Genomic DNA, 22,530 nt, shown 5'->3' on the forward strand with positions numbered 1-22,530 from the left:
CACACAATGACATTCAGTTTAGCATCCAATCTTAAAGTGCAAGAAGTAAAGGTAGTGTGAGGAATAACAGTAAAATGTGGACAATACAACATATAAAGGCTCTGTAATAGACTATAGATATATATCTGTAAGGTATTTTAACACACACATTTACACAACTGGCAAGTGTGTAAGTGCATATAAAAACAAATGAGGAAGGTACTTTTATTTCCATTTTACAAATCTACTGAAGAGATCAAAAGTAGTTGAAGGAAATGAGGAGAGGATGCAGTAACCGTTGAATCTTTTATATATCATTCCCAGTGGAGCTGTCAGGATGAGATAATTACACCATATGCAGTCAGAATGATGCAAAAGCTTCATCCGGTTCACTTTTTGACTGGCCACATTTGCACGAGATGTCAGTGTGATGAATTTTAGCTGGGAGTGTGTCTGGTATCCAGGCAGTGTTCATTGGTGTGAAACTAAAGTCTGTGACAGTGGACTGTTACTGCTGGGAACCTCCACACAGAGACATGGTAGAAACTGAGACACAGAGACATATGGCTTCAATGGCTACATGACAGCAGCTCTGATCAGATGCAATGCAAGTCAGCTCTCTAAACCAGGAGGACACCTGACAGTGGGACTCATCACTCAGACTGCAGAAGAATACTTCACACAGGTGGACAAATCAAACAGGGTCACCACTCTACAGTGCAGTAACCAATACCTATGTGCTGGGTGTTTTACTAGTGTTTCTGAATTAAAACATGTTTTATCTCAACAGATCAGAATGATAACACTGCTCATGGCTGAATATGACAGCTTTTGTGGAACTGATGAAATAGCTTAAATTATATCAACAAGCAGAAAATGTCTTTATTACCTCCGCCAAGGAGGTTATGTTTTTGCCGGCATTGGTTTCTCTGTCTGTCCGTGTGCAAGATAACTCAAAAGGTTTTGGACAGATTTGGATGAAAGTTTCAGAAAATGTTGATACTGGCACAAGGAACAAATGATTAAATTTTGGTGGTGGGGGGGAGGGCACTGATCTGCCTTGGCGGAAGTCTGTGCTCTCTGAGTGCTTTTCTAGTTTATTTATGGAGGAATTTAACAGTTTTTACCCCTTGGCCAACTTCTGGGGTATTGTAATTGTTTTGTCATCTGTCTGTCTGTCTGTCCATTCAACAACATAATGGTATTCTCTGAAGAATGCACTGAGATATCTGTACCAAATTTATACTGTGGATGCATCTTGGCATGGACCAGAAGCCTATTGAAAATAGGTGACCTTGGCCTATTTTTTCAAGGTCAAATGGCGAGATGTCTTTTCAAAATGCAGAGAACAAATTTCCCTACAGGTGTAAGAAAGTGAATTAACTTTAACCTTTAACACCACTAAATGTGTACTTACAAGGGATGCAAATTATTTGATTAATCCCTTAATCATTAGTTGGTTGACCCTATCAATCGATTAAAGATTAATTGATAAGTGGTGATTTTCCTGAGAGCCTGAATTTCTCTTTTGATAGGGTCTATAAGAATAAAAGCTAAATACTGTTTATATACTTCATGAAAAAAAGCATGTCATTCCTTAATGATTAATTTATTGTACCATTGGATACAGTACAGGCAATGACATTTATGGAGTAGAACTAAATATTTTCTGCAGAGAAATTCAATAAATAAATGGATGGATCTGAAGAGGGGCAGTTTAGGAGAAATGGCCATTTCTGACTTTGCATCACTGACATGATGGAGCGAGATTTCAGTGGAAATGCCCCCCCCACCCCACCCCACACACACACACACACACACACACACACACACACACCATTTTCCCGTGGCCACCGTGGTGACTGTGGAACACAATGCAGGACATACCTGTGGTCTGGATCAGGAGCCTGGAAAATGTTTTCAACTTCTGTCTCACTAACCAGCTACTGACCCCACATTTGTGTGTGTATCTAGGCGGGGGTGTACTGCTCCCACAAACAGATGGGCCGGTCTGTGTTTCGCTCCACCATGTCCCTAAAGCGATTCTAACTCATCAACGCCATGATCCGCTTTGATGACCGGCTATCCCAGCTGCGGCGTCGCAGCGCGGACAAACCTGCAGCCTTCACACAGGTGTGGGCAGGTGGACAGGGTGACCACCCGGTTATTCAACTTCAGCAATGAAGCCTAGTTTGGGCAGTGGCGCCCCCTACTGTCGACACCACAAATCCCACTGTGGAAAAGGGCAATTAACTGACCATTAATAATTTAATCGAGCAAATTCTTATTGATGATTAACTGATAGTCAATTAATTGTTTACATCCCTAGTACTTACAAAAACTTCATCCTGGTAGCTGGTAGTCCATCAATATTTGCGTGCTGCGTTTCTAAGCTAGCATTAGCTTAGCTAGTGTTACACTTGGCTTCTACATTGGAATGAGCCTAAGGATCTAAATGGGAACACCAGCTTCCAGCACAACACAGACTCCAACACAAATATCTCATAAGTACATGTAGCACATATATGAGTCCTACATATTGAACATTTAATACATTACCTCATGTGTAAATGTAAATCACATCAGAAACAACTCCCATGATCCCATGCTATATCACAACATTAGCAATGTTAGTGACCCCTACTGTGCATTTAATACAGAAAAATGAACATCTTCAAAGACTCTTCAAGTCTATTTATTACCTCTGCCAAGGAGGTTATGTTTTTGTCAGCATTGGTTTGTCTGTCTGTCTGTCTGTCTGTCTGTCTGTCTGTCTGTGTGCAAGATAACTCAAAAAGTTACGGACGGATTTGGATGAAAATTTCAGGAAATGTTGATACTGACACAAGGAACAAATGATTAGGTGATTGGGGGCGGGGGGGATGGGCACTGATCTGCCTTGGCGGAGGTCTGCGCTCTATGAGTGCTTTTCTAGAAAAGACAGCGCAGACCTCCGCCAAGGCAGATCAGTGGGCCCCCATGCCCCCCCACCCCCACCCCCACCCCCAATCACCACCAAAATTTAATCATTTGTTCCTTGTGCCAGTATCAACATTTCCTGAAATTTTCATCCAATTCCGGGACACTGATCTGCCTTGGTGGAGGTCTGCGCTCTCCGAGTCCTTCTAGTTATTTTTTTTACTTTTTATTTCCTAATCCTAAATCCTTACAGGAGCTGAGATACAAAGTCGCTCCTCCAGTGGAAAAATTATGGCTATAAATATCTACCTCAATCACTTCCTGTCTGGAAAAGCAAATAGCAGATCCCTCAATGACAAATTATGTTGAGATTATACACATTCACAGTTTTGCAGAAACGCACAATAAGATATATTCTTCTGGCAACAATGTTGACAAATCAGGAGAAAACAGCCCAAACACCCATTTTAAAGAGATTTATACCACCTTAAATATGTAACGATACACTGAGTAAAGATTATTGTTCTTCGACAGTGTTTTATTTTCCTTTAATGAAGTCAGTGTAGTTAAAGTGCAAGAGTTGAAACGATATCATACTTAGCATGGAGCGAGCAGATGTTACATGTTCACTTTTTTATGAGTTCATCTCCATCTCTGCATTAACGCCTGCAATTTGCTTTTATTCTTTCGACGGAGCCTGCAGCAGTTGAGTTTTCTTTTACAACTGACACATCATCACTCGTCTCAAACATAAGACAAGTGGAAATTTGAGCAATAAAACAGTGCATGAAGACAAAAAAGAAAGTACAAAGTAGAGCTGTGGGTTTTTGATCTCAACTCCAGTGGGGTGTGAAGTCTGACTTGCCCCACAGAGAGGATATTCACGAATCAGAATAATTTTATGCCTTGCTCTGGGCCTTCCAAACTAATCCCTGTTCTTTTTTCTACTTTCTGAAGTCACGAGTTTTAAACATTAACACGGTACGAAATCAAACAGCTGTCATCATTTCCTTTGTATTCCTCAGTGGCTCCTTCCACCTACGGGAAATGAGTCAGTGACGACAGGTTATTTGCTCAATTTGACACATTATCTGCAAAAAGTGGCATAGTCGCCAGTCGCCGTCTCTGCCTTAGGATGCTTCGACAAACTTATAGTGTATAAAACCTGAACTGAGATGTTTTAACTCGTCACTTTGTTCTTCCTTCTCAGTGACAACATCCTGGTTCTGGATATTTACTTTGAAGCACTAAACTATGAGACCATCGAACAGAAGAAAGCCTACGAATTGGCAGGGCTTCTGGGTAAGAAAATAGATGTGTTTTCTAAGCAACAGATAATAAGCTTTATGCAACGTGACAGACGCTTTTTATATTAAGTGACAATAACAAAAAAGCACTTGCATTTTTTAGACACGGACACATGCTGTCTCCTTAATATATTGTGACTTTTCTGCTATTTTGCAAACATCTTCATTTCCTTTTTGTCAAATATCTCAATTTTCAGACATGGGAATCAGCAAAATAAGATTTCCAGTGTTCTACAATACTAACCTCATATGAATGCAGAGGGTTATTCTCTTATAAAGGGCTGCATATCTATCTTTTCAGGTGATATCGGAGGACAGATGGGTCTCTTCATCGGAGCGAGCATCCTCACCATTCTCGAACTCTTTGACTATCTATATGAGGTAAAATAAAAACTAAAGCTCAGATCTTTTATTTATTACTCTTTCCGTCTGTGATTTGTCCCTTTTAATCTACTTTCTCATTTGTTCTGACTTTCAGTAGTGCTGCTTTAACTTTAACTTTTCCTGCTCTAATATTGAATTTGCTCTCTTTTTTTGCTTAGTTGTTTTTTTGCTCTTTTGGCTTCTGATAAGTCATCCTGAATTTCCTTCAGTGTATGGAACATGTTTTTTGAATGAATAATGGCCTCCACCATCATCGGGATAATACACACAGTGCTAGACTAACTTTTTCCTTTAGTAGCTGTTGTTTGGAACACCACTTAAATCAGTATGCATTGTAACACATTCTTATTTTCTCCGTCTCAACAGATAAATGGTATGGAAATTAAGTGCAGTGAATTAATCTTACAAACGTGTGCATCCGTGCCTAATTTAGCCCCACTGTTGTCTAAAAATAATTAAAACACATCAATACCCCTTGTCACTGCACAGGGAGATGTTTTCTTCTTTACAAACAGAACATTAGTTTTTAACAAAAGAGCTTTAAAGTCTAAATTGACCGTCCCTTTTCTCTGGAGGCTGCAGTCTGCCGGATTGACGACTTCTCCACTGTAAAAAATGATGGTCTATACCAGGATTGTCAAACTCATTTTAGTTCAGGGGCAACATACAGCTCAATTTGATCTCAACCAGGACAGATAAAATAACAGTATAATAGCCTTTAAATAATAGCTCCAAACTTTTTCTCTTTGTTTTTGTGCAAAAAAGTAAAATTGCAGTTTTAGCAATTTTATTATTTACATGTGCATGACAACTTAAGCAGGGTACACACTTAAAGATAATCGGGCTGTTTTGTCCTGATTTTCCCCCTTCCAGACCAAGGAAGGCAAACGCCAGATTATTTTATGTCTTATAAGTTTATCCTATTAGATTATCCTGTGGTCTGAGGTGTCTTAAGAGCGAATTTATACCGATAATCGTCTCTGAAATGGGTCAGAGCCGACCATCGTAAATATTAAACTTAATCAGTATTAACGACGAAAAGTGTGGGGAAAGCTGATGAGTCCCAAGCAGAGTCCTGCAAAAGTCTACTTTCCCAAACCCACACATGCCTATACCCGCATACATTAGACCCACAACCCAACCTGTGATTAAACACATTGTCTACACAGTAACTCACTTTTAAGGGCTTTATTTTTGGCTAAAACGCAAGGCATCAATTACTAGTATGTGCTGCTCAATGATGTCTGTTGCCAGATGTAAACAGAGGTGAAGCTCACTTAAAAATAAAACAAATCGGCTGTGGATCAACCATGGTGAAATTAGAGGATCATTGTCTTTAAATGTCCTGCAAATTATTTTCATCCACGAATTTTTATTTTTTCACTTCCTTGCTTGCTACCCACCCGCATTATATTTAATTTTACCTGGGCCCGTACCCATGAAAATTCTTCTTTTTTTTTTTTTTTTACCCATCCCCGCATGTTTTTGCGGGTTAACCGACCCAATGCAGGACTCTGTTCCCAAGTCATGCTATGTTTCTTATTCTTTGTTTTTGTTAGATCAGGTTTGACCACGCAACATTTCTGGCTTGGAGGACTAGATTCTAGATCGGGGGTGGGACAGAATTGTTATGTGTGTGGTGTGCTGTGTTGAGGTTATTGAAGCACACACAGTACGATCAAAACTGTTTAATGCTTGGTTTTTTTCTTCATGTGTGGGGTGTGTAACAGATAAAAAAATTCTTCAGATTTAGAAAATCCTTATGTGTGTACCCTGCCTTACAGACCACAGTGAATCTACAAAGGCACAAAACAGTAACAGGCAGAATACTGTTAAAGTTCCACTTATTTTCCCGTAAGAAATTTCAGATTCAAGGTTGTTTGTATATGTAAATATTTTCATCATGCAATTGGACTTTTTTCACACTAAAACAAAGATGAAAAACATGGAGTTGTCATCATTTTTTCTTTATTATGCTATTATATTACTGGTCTGATCCACTTTGGATTGGGCTGAATGTGGCCCTGAACCTTTAACTGTTAACATCTTCAGTGTAATTTTTGCACTTTGTAAATTCATCCTGCAGGCCACATGTTAGACACCCCTCATCTATACAAAACCTTGGTGGTTATTTTTGTATAAAAATAGGCTTCCACCCTGTAGTGGTAGATACGGACATGTACAGGAATATTAAATGCCATGTCATACATCAGGAGTACTTGTGCTGCTTTTACATCTGCTGCTGGTAGAGGCTGGAATTCCATCAGTGTATTTGTCCCAGCATAGTCTATGTTTCAAGCTGATGTCAAGCTGAACAAGTGTTTCATGTTTACAGTTTTCAGTCACATCAGCAGTCTAAGCTTTCCATGCAAATCCCCATCCACACACAGAGCAGCACAAGCAATATGGAGAGTTCTTTTCTTTCCAGTATGGCAGACACTTCAATTGTGTGAGCGATTCGTTTTGGAAACCGTTTTCTTTTTCATCATGAGATCAGCGGCTGATCATCTGAGTTGACCTCATCACTGAAGTGGCACAGGAGGCTCTGAATGATCTGTATTACCCTTGCTCAATGAGGGGATTGCAGTTGGTCTTGTCTGTGGCTGTAACTCACAAGCTATAGCACAGTTCAACGTGGAATTTCTACACGTGATAGATCTCTGCTGTTACTGAGTTCTCCCTGCAGATGATCTAAATATGGATCCAGAATCTTCACCATTTAGAAATACGCTATATTTTGACATTTTTGTCATTTTCTCAAAAATAAAGGCAGTTATAAAAAAAAAAAAAAATCAAACATGTTACAGGACTGTATCTATCAACATAATTCATTTCCTCCTGATCCAGAACTGAGAGCATGTATTTTCCATTTCAAAATCCATCATATTTGATGTTTAATCGGTGTTAATATTATGGATGCACTGATTGCAAAATTCTTGGCTGATGCCAGTACTGATGTTGTTTTTGTTATTTATTCACAAAGAGATTGTCATTATAAATATAACAGTAGTTGCTATTTTAAGGTCTTTCATCCATAGTAATTTCGAATAAACAGAGATTCAAATATTCAAATTTATGAAAAAACTTTGAAATTATCACAACAGATAAATCTTTGCCACTGCCAATGGTGAAAATACATCTTGTTGGACGATACCAATACCGCTAAATATCAACAAATATGAGTTGACACCAATGTCTGGCTGGTATTTCTGTGCATCCCTAGTTCAGGTCACTACTCTGATGAGAGAACTGACAGTGTTGACACATAAATCACCTCCTCTCACCAAACATTTGATGATAAAAACAAGAATCCAAATCCTGGGAAAATGTTTTAAGGATCAAGGAACTGACTTATGGCATATGTAAGGGTCTTGCAGTGTTTTCATTCATGACATGGTGTAGTGATTCAGCCCGGTGGATGTCAATCAATCAATCAATCAAAGTTTATTTATGTAGCGCCAAATCATAACAGAAGTAATCTTATGACACTTTACATATAGAGCTGGTCGAAACCAGACTCCCCAATAGGTCGAGGGTCTGCAATCTTTGACTTTTAAATATCAGTCAATGTTACCAAAGGGCCAAGTGACATACAGTGATGATTATTAAAAGTTTAAAGCACAGGACACATTTGCAAGCCAGTAAGTACCAGGGGACTGGGGTTTTAAGGTTTTAAAACCTACCAATGTTATCTCCAAAAATGATCCCAAAATGTGACTTAATGGTCACACTCCGGAGCCCTAATGCATCCAGTGCAATGTATTGTCTATGGAAATTCATCCTCTTTCAGAATTCTGGAATTATAAAGTGGAGTTTTTTACATGTTGTTAACTATTCACACACAGGCGTGATTTTGTGAGTGTGACGAACACTCTGTGCCTCAGCCAATCTCTGTGACACTACCCTACACATTTCAGCAGCAATGCTGAATACATTAACATTTTGAATGTGTTATGTTTTAGATTAGTCAGGATGTCTGTGTCCCTTCTCATTAGAGTAACTCTCTGTGGCTGACTTCCTCTTTGTTTCACGTCTACAGCTACACAAAGATGGGTTTTGTGTGTGTGTGTGTGTGTGTGTGTGTGTGTGTGTATGTGTGTGTGCGTGTGTGTGCGCACGTGTGTGGTAGACAAGGTGCAATAGCTGCATCCACCTGCTCGTGAACAAGATCGATGGAGAAACATATTTATAGATGCATGAAATCAATCATATTTGAATAGCCATTCATCTGAAGCTGTTAAACTGAAAGGTGTGAGGCTGTAGGGAGACCAAAAAAAGTTTCTGGTGCATTCTACATATAAACAAAAAAAAAGATAATACTGTGTTGTGATGCCAACAAATAGGTAATGGGTGTCATCACCTTTTCTTTTCAGGTGATCAAGTACAAGATGTGCCGATGCATGAAGAAGAAACACAAAGGCCGTAACAACAATGACCGGGGAGCTGTGCTGAGCCTGGATGATGTGAAACGCCATGTCAGTAGGCTGCTGCTAAGCACTTTGACTGTGTCACAATGTATCGGCTTGACAGGGGCACACTCTCCTCTTTGTCGTCACTGGTCTCTACTGCAGCCGGAGTGAAGGAGGACAGAATGATGGAAAGGAGAAGGAGAGATGGGGGGGGGGGGAGAGAAGCAACTTGAGAGACACGGAGGCAGAGAAAAAGTGATTGGGGAGAGAAAATTGAGAGAGAGTGAGTAGTGGGAAAGAGGAAAGTGGCTTGAATTTAATCAAAGCTGGAGGACAGGAGTGGCAGGGAAAGGCTGAAATTAGAGCTTTAGAAGGTGTGACGGCTTACTTATTTCCAAGTGTAAATGAAGCGAGTTCACTTTAATTGTAGGTCTGAAACCTGGCAGAGAAAAAGGAAAGATGTGGTCCTCCTCTGATCTGCTTTTCCAGATGCAGTTATGGTCTTTTTTCATCCAGTCATTATTTTCTGTCATCTTTTAACTCTAAAATGCTCCAGGATTCTATTTTGTCTCTCATAGTGACTTGGTTTGTTGCTCGCCCCATTTATTTGAAAGTATGTTTATGACTTGACTTGAAGGATCTTTTTTTTTTTCAGATGTACTGTATGAGTCAGTTGCTGCCTAGTTAGCCTGTGCATGTTTTGGTCATTGGATTTGTCTTTTCTCAGAAACAGGGGATCCAAAACAGAAGAACACAAGTGGTTATTTGCCTTTCAATTTAGACAAACAAAAATTTAAACTCAAAGGGGATTTTTCAATTTCATGGGCAAAAGAGGGTGAACAAAACTGAAAAAATGGTTTGATTTTCATTTATTTCTTCACAAGAATATATGAAGATGCTGTGTAATCAACTGATATATGGAGGACAAAACAAATATGTGTCTCAGAGAAGAAGACATGCAGTGACTGAAAACCAACCACTTTGTGTTCCAAGTGAGCAGCAGATCTAATATTTATGGTAATGAAGTGACTACAACATAGCATCACACAGAGGGGACTTATAGCATTATAGATAGTCTGAAAAGAGTAACTGGTTGCTTTGAGATTGAAAAAATAACTATTACTATCAACAGCAGGGGGCAGTTGTGAAATGGAAAGCACCCCTGTTACCACTAAATTAACACTACTGCAATGACTCACTGACAAAATGTACAGTGTTGACATGACATCTGCACATCTGTACATGTTCTTCTTTAGCCCATCATCATCAGTTGTATCAGCCAATGGTTTATACCAATTTTTTTTCTGTTAAGACCCAAGAAATCAATTTTATGTCAGAATTTTAAAGAATACATGTTGATACGCCAGAGTATTCACTCTTACCCACTGTTAAAACTATGTTTCCAAAAGTTTCTTTTACTGTCTTTTTCATCCTGTTAGTCTATAGTCGCTCGTCCATTGGACATATGCGCAGAACTTTACTGATATTTACTAAATGTTGAAAAAACAGAAGTGCGTAATGTTGGTTTTTCCATTAAATCACAAATGCGATGATTTGTTTATTTATTATCGCAACATGACACAAGAAGTCCTTCCATAAACATGGTGCCGAATGTAAATATCACATTGATTTACAGATATATTCATTATTATTATGTATTACTACTCTACCCCGTACTAAATTAAAAAATGAATCAGTTTCCTAGTGTGTCCACACATACCGGAGCACCAATAAGGGGGGGAGTAAACATGACGAATTCACGGGACCCAGTATTTGTGGGGGGCCCATAGAGCAGTGGAGGGGGCCCAGTGGATATAGGTTAGAAGTTGTGAAAATTTCGTGTAAGATCTGCTGTATAAGAGAGGTGTAGAAGTCGGGAGGCAAAGGTTGAAAGCATGTTCAGTTTTGGTTTCATTTTCACGTTATCGTAAGAGTGACATTGTTTATGGACCACACCCCAACGTAAATACACCCCACCCCCCGATCTGACGGATTGAGAAGATAGTCAATTTCTTTATGGGGCTCATAATTGGTAGCTGCGCCCCTGCACACATACACACATTTCTTTTAAACTCTTCTTCTTCACTTGTTGTAATGTCCATCAACATCTGGTCTTTTTTACTCACATGACTAGTTGCAGAAAAAGGTCTTTCCATTGCAGTTTTGTGTGATATACCAATTGCACTACGCCCAGAAAAAAAACACCTCTTGCCAGCGCAAAAACTTTTAATCAAAAATCGAGAGTTTGGGCGAAATTGTAATTTTTCCATTAGGTAAATTTTTATGCACAAGTTATATTCGCGCAATTTGAGGGTCAGTGGAAAAGTGACTTATGTCTCTCATTATTGCCTTTGCCTTACCATTTTCATCTCATTGAGACTGGTAGATTTTTTTTACTTTGTGTCTTGTGGTTTAATGTCATTTCTGTCTTGCCACCTTTCCTACGCATTTCAAATAGTTGCACATTTCTTTAGTCTTCCAGAGATCACCTATCACATAGTTATCTGGTATTTTTCCACCCATTTAAGACCCTAAGTTTGTCCTGACTTTAAGTTTGGGAATGAGAGGTTTACATTTTATCTGGCCCTGGCTGCCAGTAGCATCAGCATCAGGTTAATGATATTCATTCGTTCATCTTCTGAACCTTGGTCCTCGAGAGGGTCACGGGGGTGCTGGAGCCTATCCCAGCTACCATTGGGCGAAGGTAGGGTTTAACCTGGACATGTCACCAGTACATCACAAAATTGACAAATAGAGATGAACTAATCACTCTTAAATTCACACCTGTGGGCAATTTAGATTAGCTAATTAACCTATTATGTGCATGTCTTTGGATGGTGAGAGGAAGCTGGAGTACCTGGAGAGAACCCACGCAGACAAGGGGAGAGCATGCAAACTCCACACAGACTCCCACCTCTGTTGGCTGGTGTTGGAATCAAACGCAGAACCTTCTTGCTATGAGGCAACAGTTCTAACCACTGCACCACTGTGTTGTCAAGAAACATCCACAGTAAAACCATAAATTGCCTCTCGCTTCCCCTACAGTTTGTTTTGCAAATATCTGAATTTATGATTTGTTTTGATCAGCCACAGTTTGGTTTGAATCATGCCTCATCAAACAGTAAACTCAGTGAACATCACTAGTAAAAATGCATCCAAGAGAAGGCATTTGATGCATAGTGAAAGAACACTCCTCTGTTAGCCAGAAATACAAGCAGATGTTAGTTTAACTTAAATCGAGTTGGCCTGGTTTCTGATTTCATGTATGAAAAGAATGAAATGATGATTAATAAGTATAATTTTTATCCCGCCCTCCAAAGGAGAGGCAAGGGATATTGTTTTTGGTTCAGTTTGTTTCTTTGTTTGTTAACACTTTAGCGGCAAAGCTATTGGTTGAATTCATACCAAATTGGTTTTATAAATTGCCAGTGACCCTTAATAGATGTCATTACATTTTGGGGAAAGTAGATCAAAGTTCACATTTTTTATGAATTTTTAAAATCTTTTTTTTCCCCATTTACTTATAATGGGTGTAATTTCAAATGTCTATAACAACATGAATTTTGTTTTAATTTACTTGAAACTTGGCACATATATAGAGGCAATTGATATGATGACATCAGCACACGCATAGACATGATGACATCAGCTGGATTGATGCCAAAATAACCTATAATACATGTAAGGGGCAGGGTTTCTTGTGCCTGACACCACTTGTTACCATCTACTTATGTAAACGTACCACTTAGTCATAAATAGCAGTAGCTTCACCTGGTATTAGAACAGTAACTTTAGGACTATTCTGCCTAAAAACAGGATGACCAAAAGCAACAAAAGAGTCACTAGACCATTTCAAGGTTTTCCTTTTTATGTTTCTAGAACATTCTGAGTAACAATTCCTTAAAAATGAGCTGTTTTTCAACTCTAAATGATGCTTTTAAGGATAATTGTGTGTCAGTAACACTGTGATATTTAAACTTAAGTGTTCTTAGAGAGGGTTTTCAGTGCAGTTTACGGTGTATAGTTAGTGATGCATCAGAGAGACTGGAGATGATATTATAATGTCTTAGTCATTTTTAGGCGGTTTACTAACTGCTAGATGTGAGAAACTGTGACGAATTAACATTTAAGCATTAACATAATGGAACATCACATGTTCCTTGACATACACAGACGGAAGCATGAGCAGTGGATGAACTGTCAACAAATTATCACCTTTAACAACCAGGAATCAAGCAGCATGAAGTGTTAATGAGCTTCATCAAAGTGTCAAACTACCCCTACTCCTCTGCTCAGTCCACACCCCTAGTGGCTGGGACAGCTCATAATGTCTATGAAAGACTACGAACAGAAGTTGTCAAACTGCCAGAAATATAGTCACAGTAATGACATGTACACTTTATATTCTGCTGTAATTTCTTCTTTATACCACTTGCTTATTCTTCTTCTATTTTTACTTTTTTTTTTTAAATAAAAAAATATGACATTTAGCAAGGTGAGGCAGAAACAGTCAACTATCTGTATGTTCTGTGCAACTAGTAAATTGACAATCTTTGAATCTTGAATCTTAAACTGTAGATCCGTGAAAAAGGCACTAGTCATTAAAATGAGATTTCATTAGTGAGGGAATTATTCTGATTTGTAGCATCTTCCAAAACAAAAGTACAGAGAGTTTTCCACAGCATGTTGTTATTTCACAGTAAAAGTCTGGTAAAGAGTTTGTCTACTGAAAGTAAAAAGTGAGTTTGGAAAGATCACAGGACATTTTTACGCCAAGGAACGGCAGAGGTTTGTTTTCATCGCAGTTTGTCTTTTTGTTTGTCTGTTAGCAAGATAACTCAAAAAGTTATGGACGGATTTGGATGAAATTTTCAGGAAATGTTGATACTGGCATAAGGAAGAAATGATAACATTCTAGTGGTGATGGGGTGGGGGGCTGATCTGCCTTGGCAGTGTTCTGTGCTTTCCAAGTGCTTTCTAGTTTTATTAATAGTGTAACTTCAACAGGCTAAACAAATTTCCTAACACTATTTGGTGAATCCTTAACAGAGGCTCAGGGAAATTGTAAAGGCTTCCAGGTAGTCACTCATACAGTGTACAGTACATAGTTTCATAAAGATTAATGTTTTCATTAGTGACTTTTACTGCATTGTAACACACACATCAACAAACACACACTTGTAACAATATTTTATAGAAATTTATATCTTCATAAATGTCACTACACCAAATTAACAGTGTTAAAACATTATGAGTTCAGAATATAACTTTATGCCTTTACTTATTGAAAGTTATCTCTAGAAGGGAAAGCAAAAGCAATGCTGACTTTTAATTTGTTTTTTTTTTCCTTCAATTTCTTTATTAAACTTTCCATACATAATTTAAGAAAGAACACAAAATCACAGACAAGAGCTTACGACAAGAATGTTCAAGGATCAATAACACCGTGAAGCTATTAAAATAAAATAACACACAGAAAAAACATACACAAAAAATAAAAATAAAACATATAAAACAACACAAAACATGATATATGTATTACAAGCTACTAGTGAAGCGGTATTGGGTTGTTAACACAAGATTGGAAGAAAAAATTAAAAGTAAAAAAAAAAAAAAAATCAATCGGATTTTACAGGGAAGTCCAGCTTCCAAACATATTCAAAAAAAGGGTCCCATATTTTAGAGAACTGTTGTTGTGAGCCCCTCAACAAGTTTCTGATTTTTTCCAAATTGGCAAAATAAAGTACATCCCTGACCCAATGAGAGTGAGACGGTGGAGTGGCCGATTTCCATTTTAGAAGAATCAATTGCACCAACAAACTGACAAAGGCTATAAAAGATCTGTTTCCTGAAGACAATGAGAAAACATTTGAAGTTGCCCCAAACAGAGTAATAGTAGAGCTTGGCGCAATACTTTCCCCAGTGACCACACTCAAAGTGTCGAAAATTTTGGACCAATAAGAGAATAATGATTATGTTTATGCATTTGGCAGACGCTTTTTTCCAAAGTGTAATAATGTTGGGCATATCCAGAACATGTGAATAAGTGATGCATCCGCCTGGTGACACCAATCACAAGTTGGATCTACATTTGGATACATTCTTGAAATCCTGACCATCAAGTGGGTTGGATGTAAAATTTTGCACTGTATAAGGCCATGTTTTGCACAAATTTAGGAGCAGTGAACTTTATCCAAAACCTCCTCCCACATATCATTGGTTAACTCAATTTCCAAATTAGTTTGTTTTTATTTGATCACCACTTCGTTCACACATTGTTTTGTACCGACAGTGGATGGTGGTCGTAGTAATGGTCATTCTGGAAAAAGCTTAGACCTGTTGAAGCCTAGTGAGCTTCCTCCTATTTAACATGTGTTAGACCAGGGGTGTCAAACATGCGGCCCGGGGGCCAAAACCGGCCCGCCAAAGGTTCCAATCCGGCCCGTGGGATGAATTTGTAAAAATTACACTTCAGATATTAACAATCAAGGATGTCAAACTTGTTTTAGTTCAGGTTCCACATACGGGACAATGTGAACTCAACTAAAATAATAGCATAATAACCTCTAAATAATGACTCCAAATTTTCTTGGTTTATTGCGAAAAACATAATTTTACATTACACCTATAAATAATGACAACGCCATATTTTTCTCTTTGTTTTAGTGTAAAAACTTACATTAATTATGAAAAGATTAACATTTACAAACTATCCTTTAACAATAAAATGGTAAAAACTTGAAATTTTGTAAGTAAAATTTTAACATTATACTTCCTGTTATTAAATATTTTGTGCTTTTGTAGATCCAATCCATAATATGCATGTTTAAATGGTTAGTTGAGGTGTAATATTGTTAAAATTGCACTTATTTTTCTCAAGAAATCTCTTTTTTTTTTTCAGGTTATTCACATCATTTTTGTTTGGATAGTTTGTAAATGCACATATTTTCATAATTTAATTTTGATTGCACTACAACAAAGAGAAAAATTTGGAGTCCTCATTATTTACAAGTTATTATGCTATTGTTTTAGTGGTTCGGCCAACTTGAGATCAATTTGGGCTGAATGTGGCCCCTGAAAGAAAATGAGTTTGACACCCCTGTGTTAGACCTCAGTCTCAGTGGCTCACTACTCACTCTAGTGGTATGACGTGGTACTACTGCAGAGACGTTGCAGGCTTGGCTCCGGATTTCTGCAATACCCATAGTTCCCAAACCTTTTACTTGTAATATCTTAAGACCCAAGAAAATCAATTTTATGTGTCCTCAGGACCCAAATGAACAAGAAGAGGCTACGACTTCAATCACCATAATGTCTATAGTTTCACTGACTTTCCACATCGTTGATTTTAATGCTCTTTGCTTCAATGTCAGAACACTGATGACTGTTACCAAGATACCAGGCACTTCTAACCACTGGAGATTACTCTGCTATCAAATCATGTAATGATGGCTCGACAGCACCACACCGTCACCGAACAACAGACGCAACAAAGGCACAATTTAAATGCAAATGCACCAAAACTAAATATGACTGACTTTTACAATGATTTAACAGTTTCCCATAGTGATTATTTTGATGTCATTTTCTACTTGTTACATCTTGTTTGTATGTTTGCTGCTGATATTTGTCTTGGTTGTTGTTCAGTGTCCTCATTGTTACATGCGTCATTTATGCCCTTTTATTGTTTTGTTGTGTTTTTCACATGGATTTTCATGGGCAAACTCTATAAATTCTTTTAGATGTTATAAACTCTTCTAGTTTTCTTTGACAGTTGGTGACCCTGGGAGAGTCATCAACACACATAACACCAAAATCTGTCTTGCTAATCTCTTTCAAATATTACAAATAACTCTTTTAACCCATAAAGACCCAAACAGCCACCATTGACCAAAATCATCTACTGATCTAAAATATTTAATAACTTCTGATCCACTAATCTTTTCAGTACTTGTAAATAATTGGTGTAAAATGCAGTTTGTCGTCTTTTCATGGTCATCAGATGTGACCCATTTGGACGTTCAGAGGCTCCGTAGTGAAACACTGTCATCTTCTACAATGATTCACCAGTAAAACCCATTTTGCCTGATCAGTGGCTATGGATGTAGACACTTGTTTTAATGTTCTGTTATTGGTATATTTGCTGATAAAAGTCACTTTTTCTTCAGTTTTTTTCTGTTTTTGATAGCATAACCCTCCACTTTAGTCTGAGCTTTTATGAACATTTATATGATCAGTGAATTAAATATAGGAAAATACCTCATTTCCACTGAAAAAAAAAACACAAAATGCAGAGGATAATATAATAAATGGTGATAAAGCAGTTAAGAAAGGTTAAATCTAGTGAAAAAATAATTTGGGAACTGCCACGAAAGTAGAACTGCGTCTTTATGGGTTTAAGTCAGTACAAATCCAATAAATACTCCTGGATTTCACAGTAAAGGATGGGTTTTTATTCCCATTACCTCCTAAAACAATACATGATCAGTTATCTGTGCATGTGTCTCCCCCTACCTCCACCCTCTCCCCCAGTCTCTCTCTATCTCTATCGCTCTGTCTTTTCTCCTCCTTTACTTTCTCGCTCTAACCCCAACTGGCCAAGGCAGACGGCCATCCTTCAGGAGTCTGGGTCTGCTCGAGGTTTCTGCTGTTAAAGGGAAGTTTTTCCTCACCACTGTCACCAGTCATAAGTGTTTGCTCCTGGAGGATTCTGTTGGGTTTCCGTAAATTGGCTTAAAATTTGATTTGATATGATTTGATCTATCTCCCCTTTATGTGAAGCACTTTGTAACATGTTGTTTTAAAAAGTGCTATACAAATAAAGCTTTACTTACTTACTTACTTACTTACATGTTTATTGAAAAATGAAAGGGAAGGAAACAGTCAACAAACATTTTCATCTTAATTCTGATGCTAATAAGTAATAACTTAAGTAGTTCATGAATACTTCTTATAGACTACTTACAAAATCCTATAACTTCAAATGTGCAGTTGATGAGGTATCCAGTCACTTCCTTTGGAAATGATGACACTGAGCCAGAATATGGCGAAACGTTTTTGTTTCTGTTTTCTCGTGATTTATTTGTTGTTCTGTGAAAGTCAAACCATTTTTTAAATACGATCCCTTTTGTTGGCCTTGTCTTCTTCCCCAAGACACACACTTGGGTTGTTTTGGAAAATGATCTCCTCCGGTGTCACAGTCATAATACACCATCAGGGCTTAGTGTTTATTCTACACAGCATGAGCCACGAATGAGAAAAACATCTCGTATTTGAATTTAGCTTTTTGTATTTTAAAAGAAAAACACCCTCTCATTTTTTTGTGTGTTTTTATGGCAGCATTGCTGAATAGAAAATTCAACAACCAAAATATACACAGAGCTTTTCCTTCTGATTGTGTCGCCTTTGTCTTCCACTTGACATGTCGTGCTTTACCTTTTCACTGTCATTTCTTTCCCTCAGGCTCCTTGTGAGAACCTGCGTACCCCATCCACATATCCTGGCAACATGCTACCTCATCATCCGGGCCAGGGCAACTTTGAAGACTTCACTTGCTGAGCAGACGTGGATGGAGCATTGTAAAAGCGCGTTATGCAACCAAAGCCAACCATAAAACAAGACTTATATCCTAACACGGGGAGGAAACGAGAGGAACTGACGCTCAATCACAGGCACTTTTTTCATAGGAGAAAGGAAGGAACAACAGACAAATCAACTTTGATCTTCACCTGAGGCCAAGAGGGAAAAAAAAAAATACATCTCAAAAATGAAAAAGTTTGGTTAAATAAAAATGTCCTGAACAGTTTGAAAACATTTACACGCAGCAACTGTTAAAAAAAAAAACTCTGTATCTCTTGTGTTTTTCCTCTGGAACACTGCCGCAAAAAGGACGCTCATGGAGACACCTTGCCAACATGAACCTCTGTTTCCAAACATACACAAAAAAAACCCACAAAAAAATAAGAATTAAGGGAAACTGTACAGATACATCACCATATACAGATCAGAAAAAAAAGATCCCTCCATGCCTTTATATAACTCATCCACACACAATGTTTTCACAGTACATAGCGGGGACAAATAACCACTTTGCTTACTCCACTGTACATGTAGCGACATCTGTACCTGTTGCAGCGCTCCATCGAACAACAGCTGGACTCTGTGTAGTTTGTATCAGAATGTATCTTTGTCCACAGTGAGTGTAGTCAGGTGCACAGGGGGATGTTTAAGATTTTTTTTTTTTTTTTACATTTTTTTCTTGGGGAAATGACAGCTTGTGGTGGATGGATGGTAGACGTGCATCATATCTACCTTTTACAGTGAAGATTTCAGGTTCTGCTCATCTTAAACTGCATGCTCGTACTTGTCCAGTGCATGTTTTTATTTTTCATTTCATTTCAAATTTAGCATTTGTAACAAAAAAAAAAAAAGATTATTATTACCAAGTTTGCCTCAATGATATACAGGAAAAAGGAAAACATCCCATATATATTTGTGTATGCGTGTTGCTATGCAGTGTATGTATGTACGCTTGGGAGTGTTTGGTGTGATGCGGTGCGATTGTTGACCGCACAAATGAATGAGCTGCACTTAATTTCATTCTTCATTAGTCCATTTCTCATTTTCCTCCGTGTATGTGGTGCACGACGTGCCACCGTCTTTTATTCGACTTCATTTCGTCTTATCTCGGGATGACTTGAGGAGCTGATTGTTGAAAACCCTTGGAGTTTTGTGTGTGTGTAGGTGTGTGTGTGTAGGTGTGTGAGTGTGTTAGGGGAGGGGGGGGGGGCTGTTAAATTTTTTCTGTATCTGTGTTCTAGTTGCAAAAGTCTTTATCAAAGCACAATACCGCCAATATGTAGAGGTGATGTAAAAGAAAACGTACTATTCTTCTTGATATATTGTCATATTATTAATATCGTGGACTGTTTTTTCAGTTGCTTTTTTCTTTCATATAAAACATGAAATGCCTGAAAATCCTGTCTCCATCTCCCGGGTAATAAAAGGCTGAGCTTATTTAGTTATAAAAGCATAAATAAAATGTAAATATCATTTGGAAAATTGCTGTTCTTCAGAGGGTTTTATCCTTATCGGTGAATCTTCTGAGGCCTTTATTGTTATGTAAAGGTAAATATTTTTCAACTGCAGTGGGAAAATCTGATTTAGTATTCCATACTTCATCCGAGGCATTTTTATAATCTGTTTCCTGTAATCAACATGTTATTTTGTGTTAAGCCTTATATAACATTTTGTGGGAATTAACTCAGCATTAATGTATAAGTTTGAGGGCAGGGGTCTGGCCTGTATTAAGCTAGATATTGCTTATCTGTTTGAACCATTCATTTATGCTGCAGTTTAAACAGCTGGGAGCCACAACACTGGTATTTTGGCTCCAGTACTCTTGAAATGTAATTAAACTTTCAGCTGCCGTATGACAAAAGGATGGATGAGAAATATCCTGTGTGGCCGATGTGAGTTTTATCGAGATTGTCAGTCAGCCAGAAGCCTCACGTTGTGGATGGCCTCTGCCGTATTTACTGTACATCTGGTGCTGCCAACTGCCACACTTATATTGTAAAAGTGGCTTGGTGATGCATGACTCTGAATATTAGAGCTCAGTTATAACCCCCCCACACACACACATACACATACACCCACCCCTTTAAACATGGTCTGACTCAAAATCATGTTTGTTGCTCAGTCAGCCGCACATCAGCCGCTACTACCAGACGTCAGGGTTATTCCAGGACAAGAAGTTTGCTTTAGCTTCATCATTTTTTCATGGTGACTTTTTCTTTTAGCAGCAAACCATGTCAGCATTGTTCATCAAATGTGATACGTCTTTTTATTATTCAGTGAAGAAACCTCAGTCGGTAACCATTCATTAAAGTATTAAAGCTCCCAGGAACCAGCCACAAAAATCTGACGAGGATTTTCCTGTTTTTTGAATGTCTTCAACATGTTTTTTTTTTTTTTATTTTCATGTTGTTGCCCCTGATGGTTTTATTATTTTTCTGTTGTACCTGCCAAGAAGACAAATTAATCAAGAAATAAAAGACAATGCTGTTCATTTCCTGCTGGCATTTGTGTGTTTGTCTGAGTGGTGGCCTGCTACTCAGTAGATTGCAGAAGGGGTCAGAGATGGTGGAGTACAGGAAGGAGAGCTGCTTTGCCACAGACAGAACTCATACCAGGAGATGCTTGCTGCATCCTGATAAGGCTCCAGGGCGAAGCAGGTCTGGGTGGGCGGGACGAGTCAATACCAGCGGGAGTTCAGACAAACTGGAAACCTACACACAGATTCTGGATTAGCAGCAGTGGAGGAAGGTTTCCAATCATTTAAGACCAATACACCGCTGTAAAAAATACACCAATACATGTAAAAATCCTACTCAAGCAAAAGTATTTATATCAGTAGAGTTAATTATTAAAGCCCCGGTGTGGCCTCTGACATTATTACATTATGAATTGTGACATCAGTGTGGGAGCAGCTTGAGCTTTTTACTGTTACTATGGACGTTATGTATTTTACAGATTAGTATTTCAAAGTAAATGTTTTAAACTGGGCAATAACACTGAAGCATTATGTATTCACTACAATTTCCCAGTTTGGGTATTGATCGATTATCTATCTATCTGGGGACTGATCTATCTATCTATCTAGATCAGGGGTGTCAAACTCATTTTAGTTCAGGGGCCACATGCAGCTTAATATGATCTAAAGTGGGCCGGACCAGTAAAATAATATAAATAATAGCATAAGAACTGATAAATAATGTCAACTCCAAAGTTTTTTCTATGTTTTGAGTGAAAAAAAAAGTCAGATTCTGTCATGAAAATGTTTAGATCTACGAACTGTACTTGAACACAACATGAACAAATACGAGCAACCTGAAAATTCTGAAGAAAAATAAGTACAATTTTAACAATATTACACCTTAGTTTATCATTTATACATTTGTGTCAAAACTTACAGATCACAGTGGATCTACAAATACACAAAACATTTAATAACAGGCAGAATATTGTTAAAATTCGACATACTTCTATTTAGACATTTCGGGTTGTTCGTATTTGTTCAGGTTTTTCACATTTTTTGTAAAAGGCTAGTCTGTAAATGTCAACATTTTTGTGTAATTTAACTTTTTTTTTTTTTACACTAAAACCAAGAAAAAAGTTTGTGGTTTTCATTATTTATAGTTTATTCTGATAGTATTTTACTGGTCTGATCCACTTTAGATTGAATCGACCTAAAACGATTTGAACATCCTTGATTGTCAATGTCTTCAGTGTAATTTTTGCATTTCACAAATTCATCCCAGGGGCCGGATTGGAACCTTTGGCAGGCCGCATTTGGCCCCATGGCCGCATGTTTGAGACCCCTGATCTAGATAGTTTTAGGCCCAATCCCAATTCACCCCTCAGCCCCCCCCCCTTACCCCTACCCCTTGCACTTGGCACTACCCCTTGAAATGGAGTTGTAAGGGTTAGGGGTTGAAACATTCCCCCATGAAATGGGACAACCCTTCATG

The 22,530-nt window shown here is 38.1% G+C and overlaps 1 protein-coding gene across 3 annotated transcripts in view; it reads left to right on the forward strand.

Annotated features, from left to right (window-relative positions):
* asic1b (acid-sensing (proton-gated) ion channel 1b) overlaps window positions 1-18,585 on the forward strand; it is a 335,432-nt gene extending 316,847 nt beyond the window's left edge. For all 3 annotated transcript variants that reach the window (XM_030134869.1, XM_030134866.1, XM_030134868.1), the window contains 4 exons: window positions 4,109-4,200; window positions 4,507-4,586; window positions 8,963-9,064; window positions 18,461-18,585. In XM_030134869.1, coding sequence (XP_029990729.1) covers window positions 4,109-4,200; window positions 4,507-4,586; window positions 8,963-9,064; window positions 18,461-18,556 — 370 coding nt within the window. In that variant the 3' untranslated portion in view covers window positions 18,557-18,585. The remainder of the gene's footprint in view (window positions 1-4,108; window positions 4,201-4,506; window positions 4,587-8,962; window positions 9,065-18,460) is intronic.
* The last annotated feature ends 3,945 nt before the right edge of the window (window positions 18,586-22,530 follow it).

The sequence above is a fragment of the Sphaeramia orbicularis genome, chromosome 5 (genome assembly GCF_902148855.1).
Source record: "Sphaeramia orbicularis chromosome 5, fSphaOr1.1, whole genome shotgun sequence".
In the NCBI taxonomy this organism is placed as follows: domain Eukaryota; kingdom Metazoa; phylum Chordata; class Actinopteri; order Kurtiformes; family Apogonidae; genus Sphaeramia; species Sphaeramia orbicularis.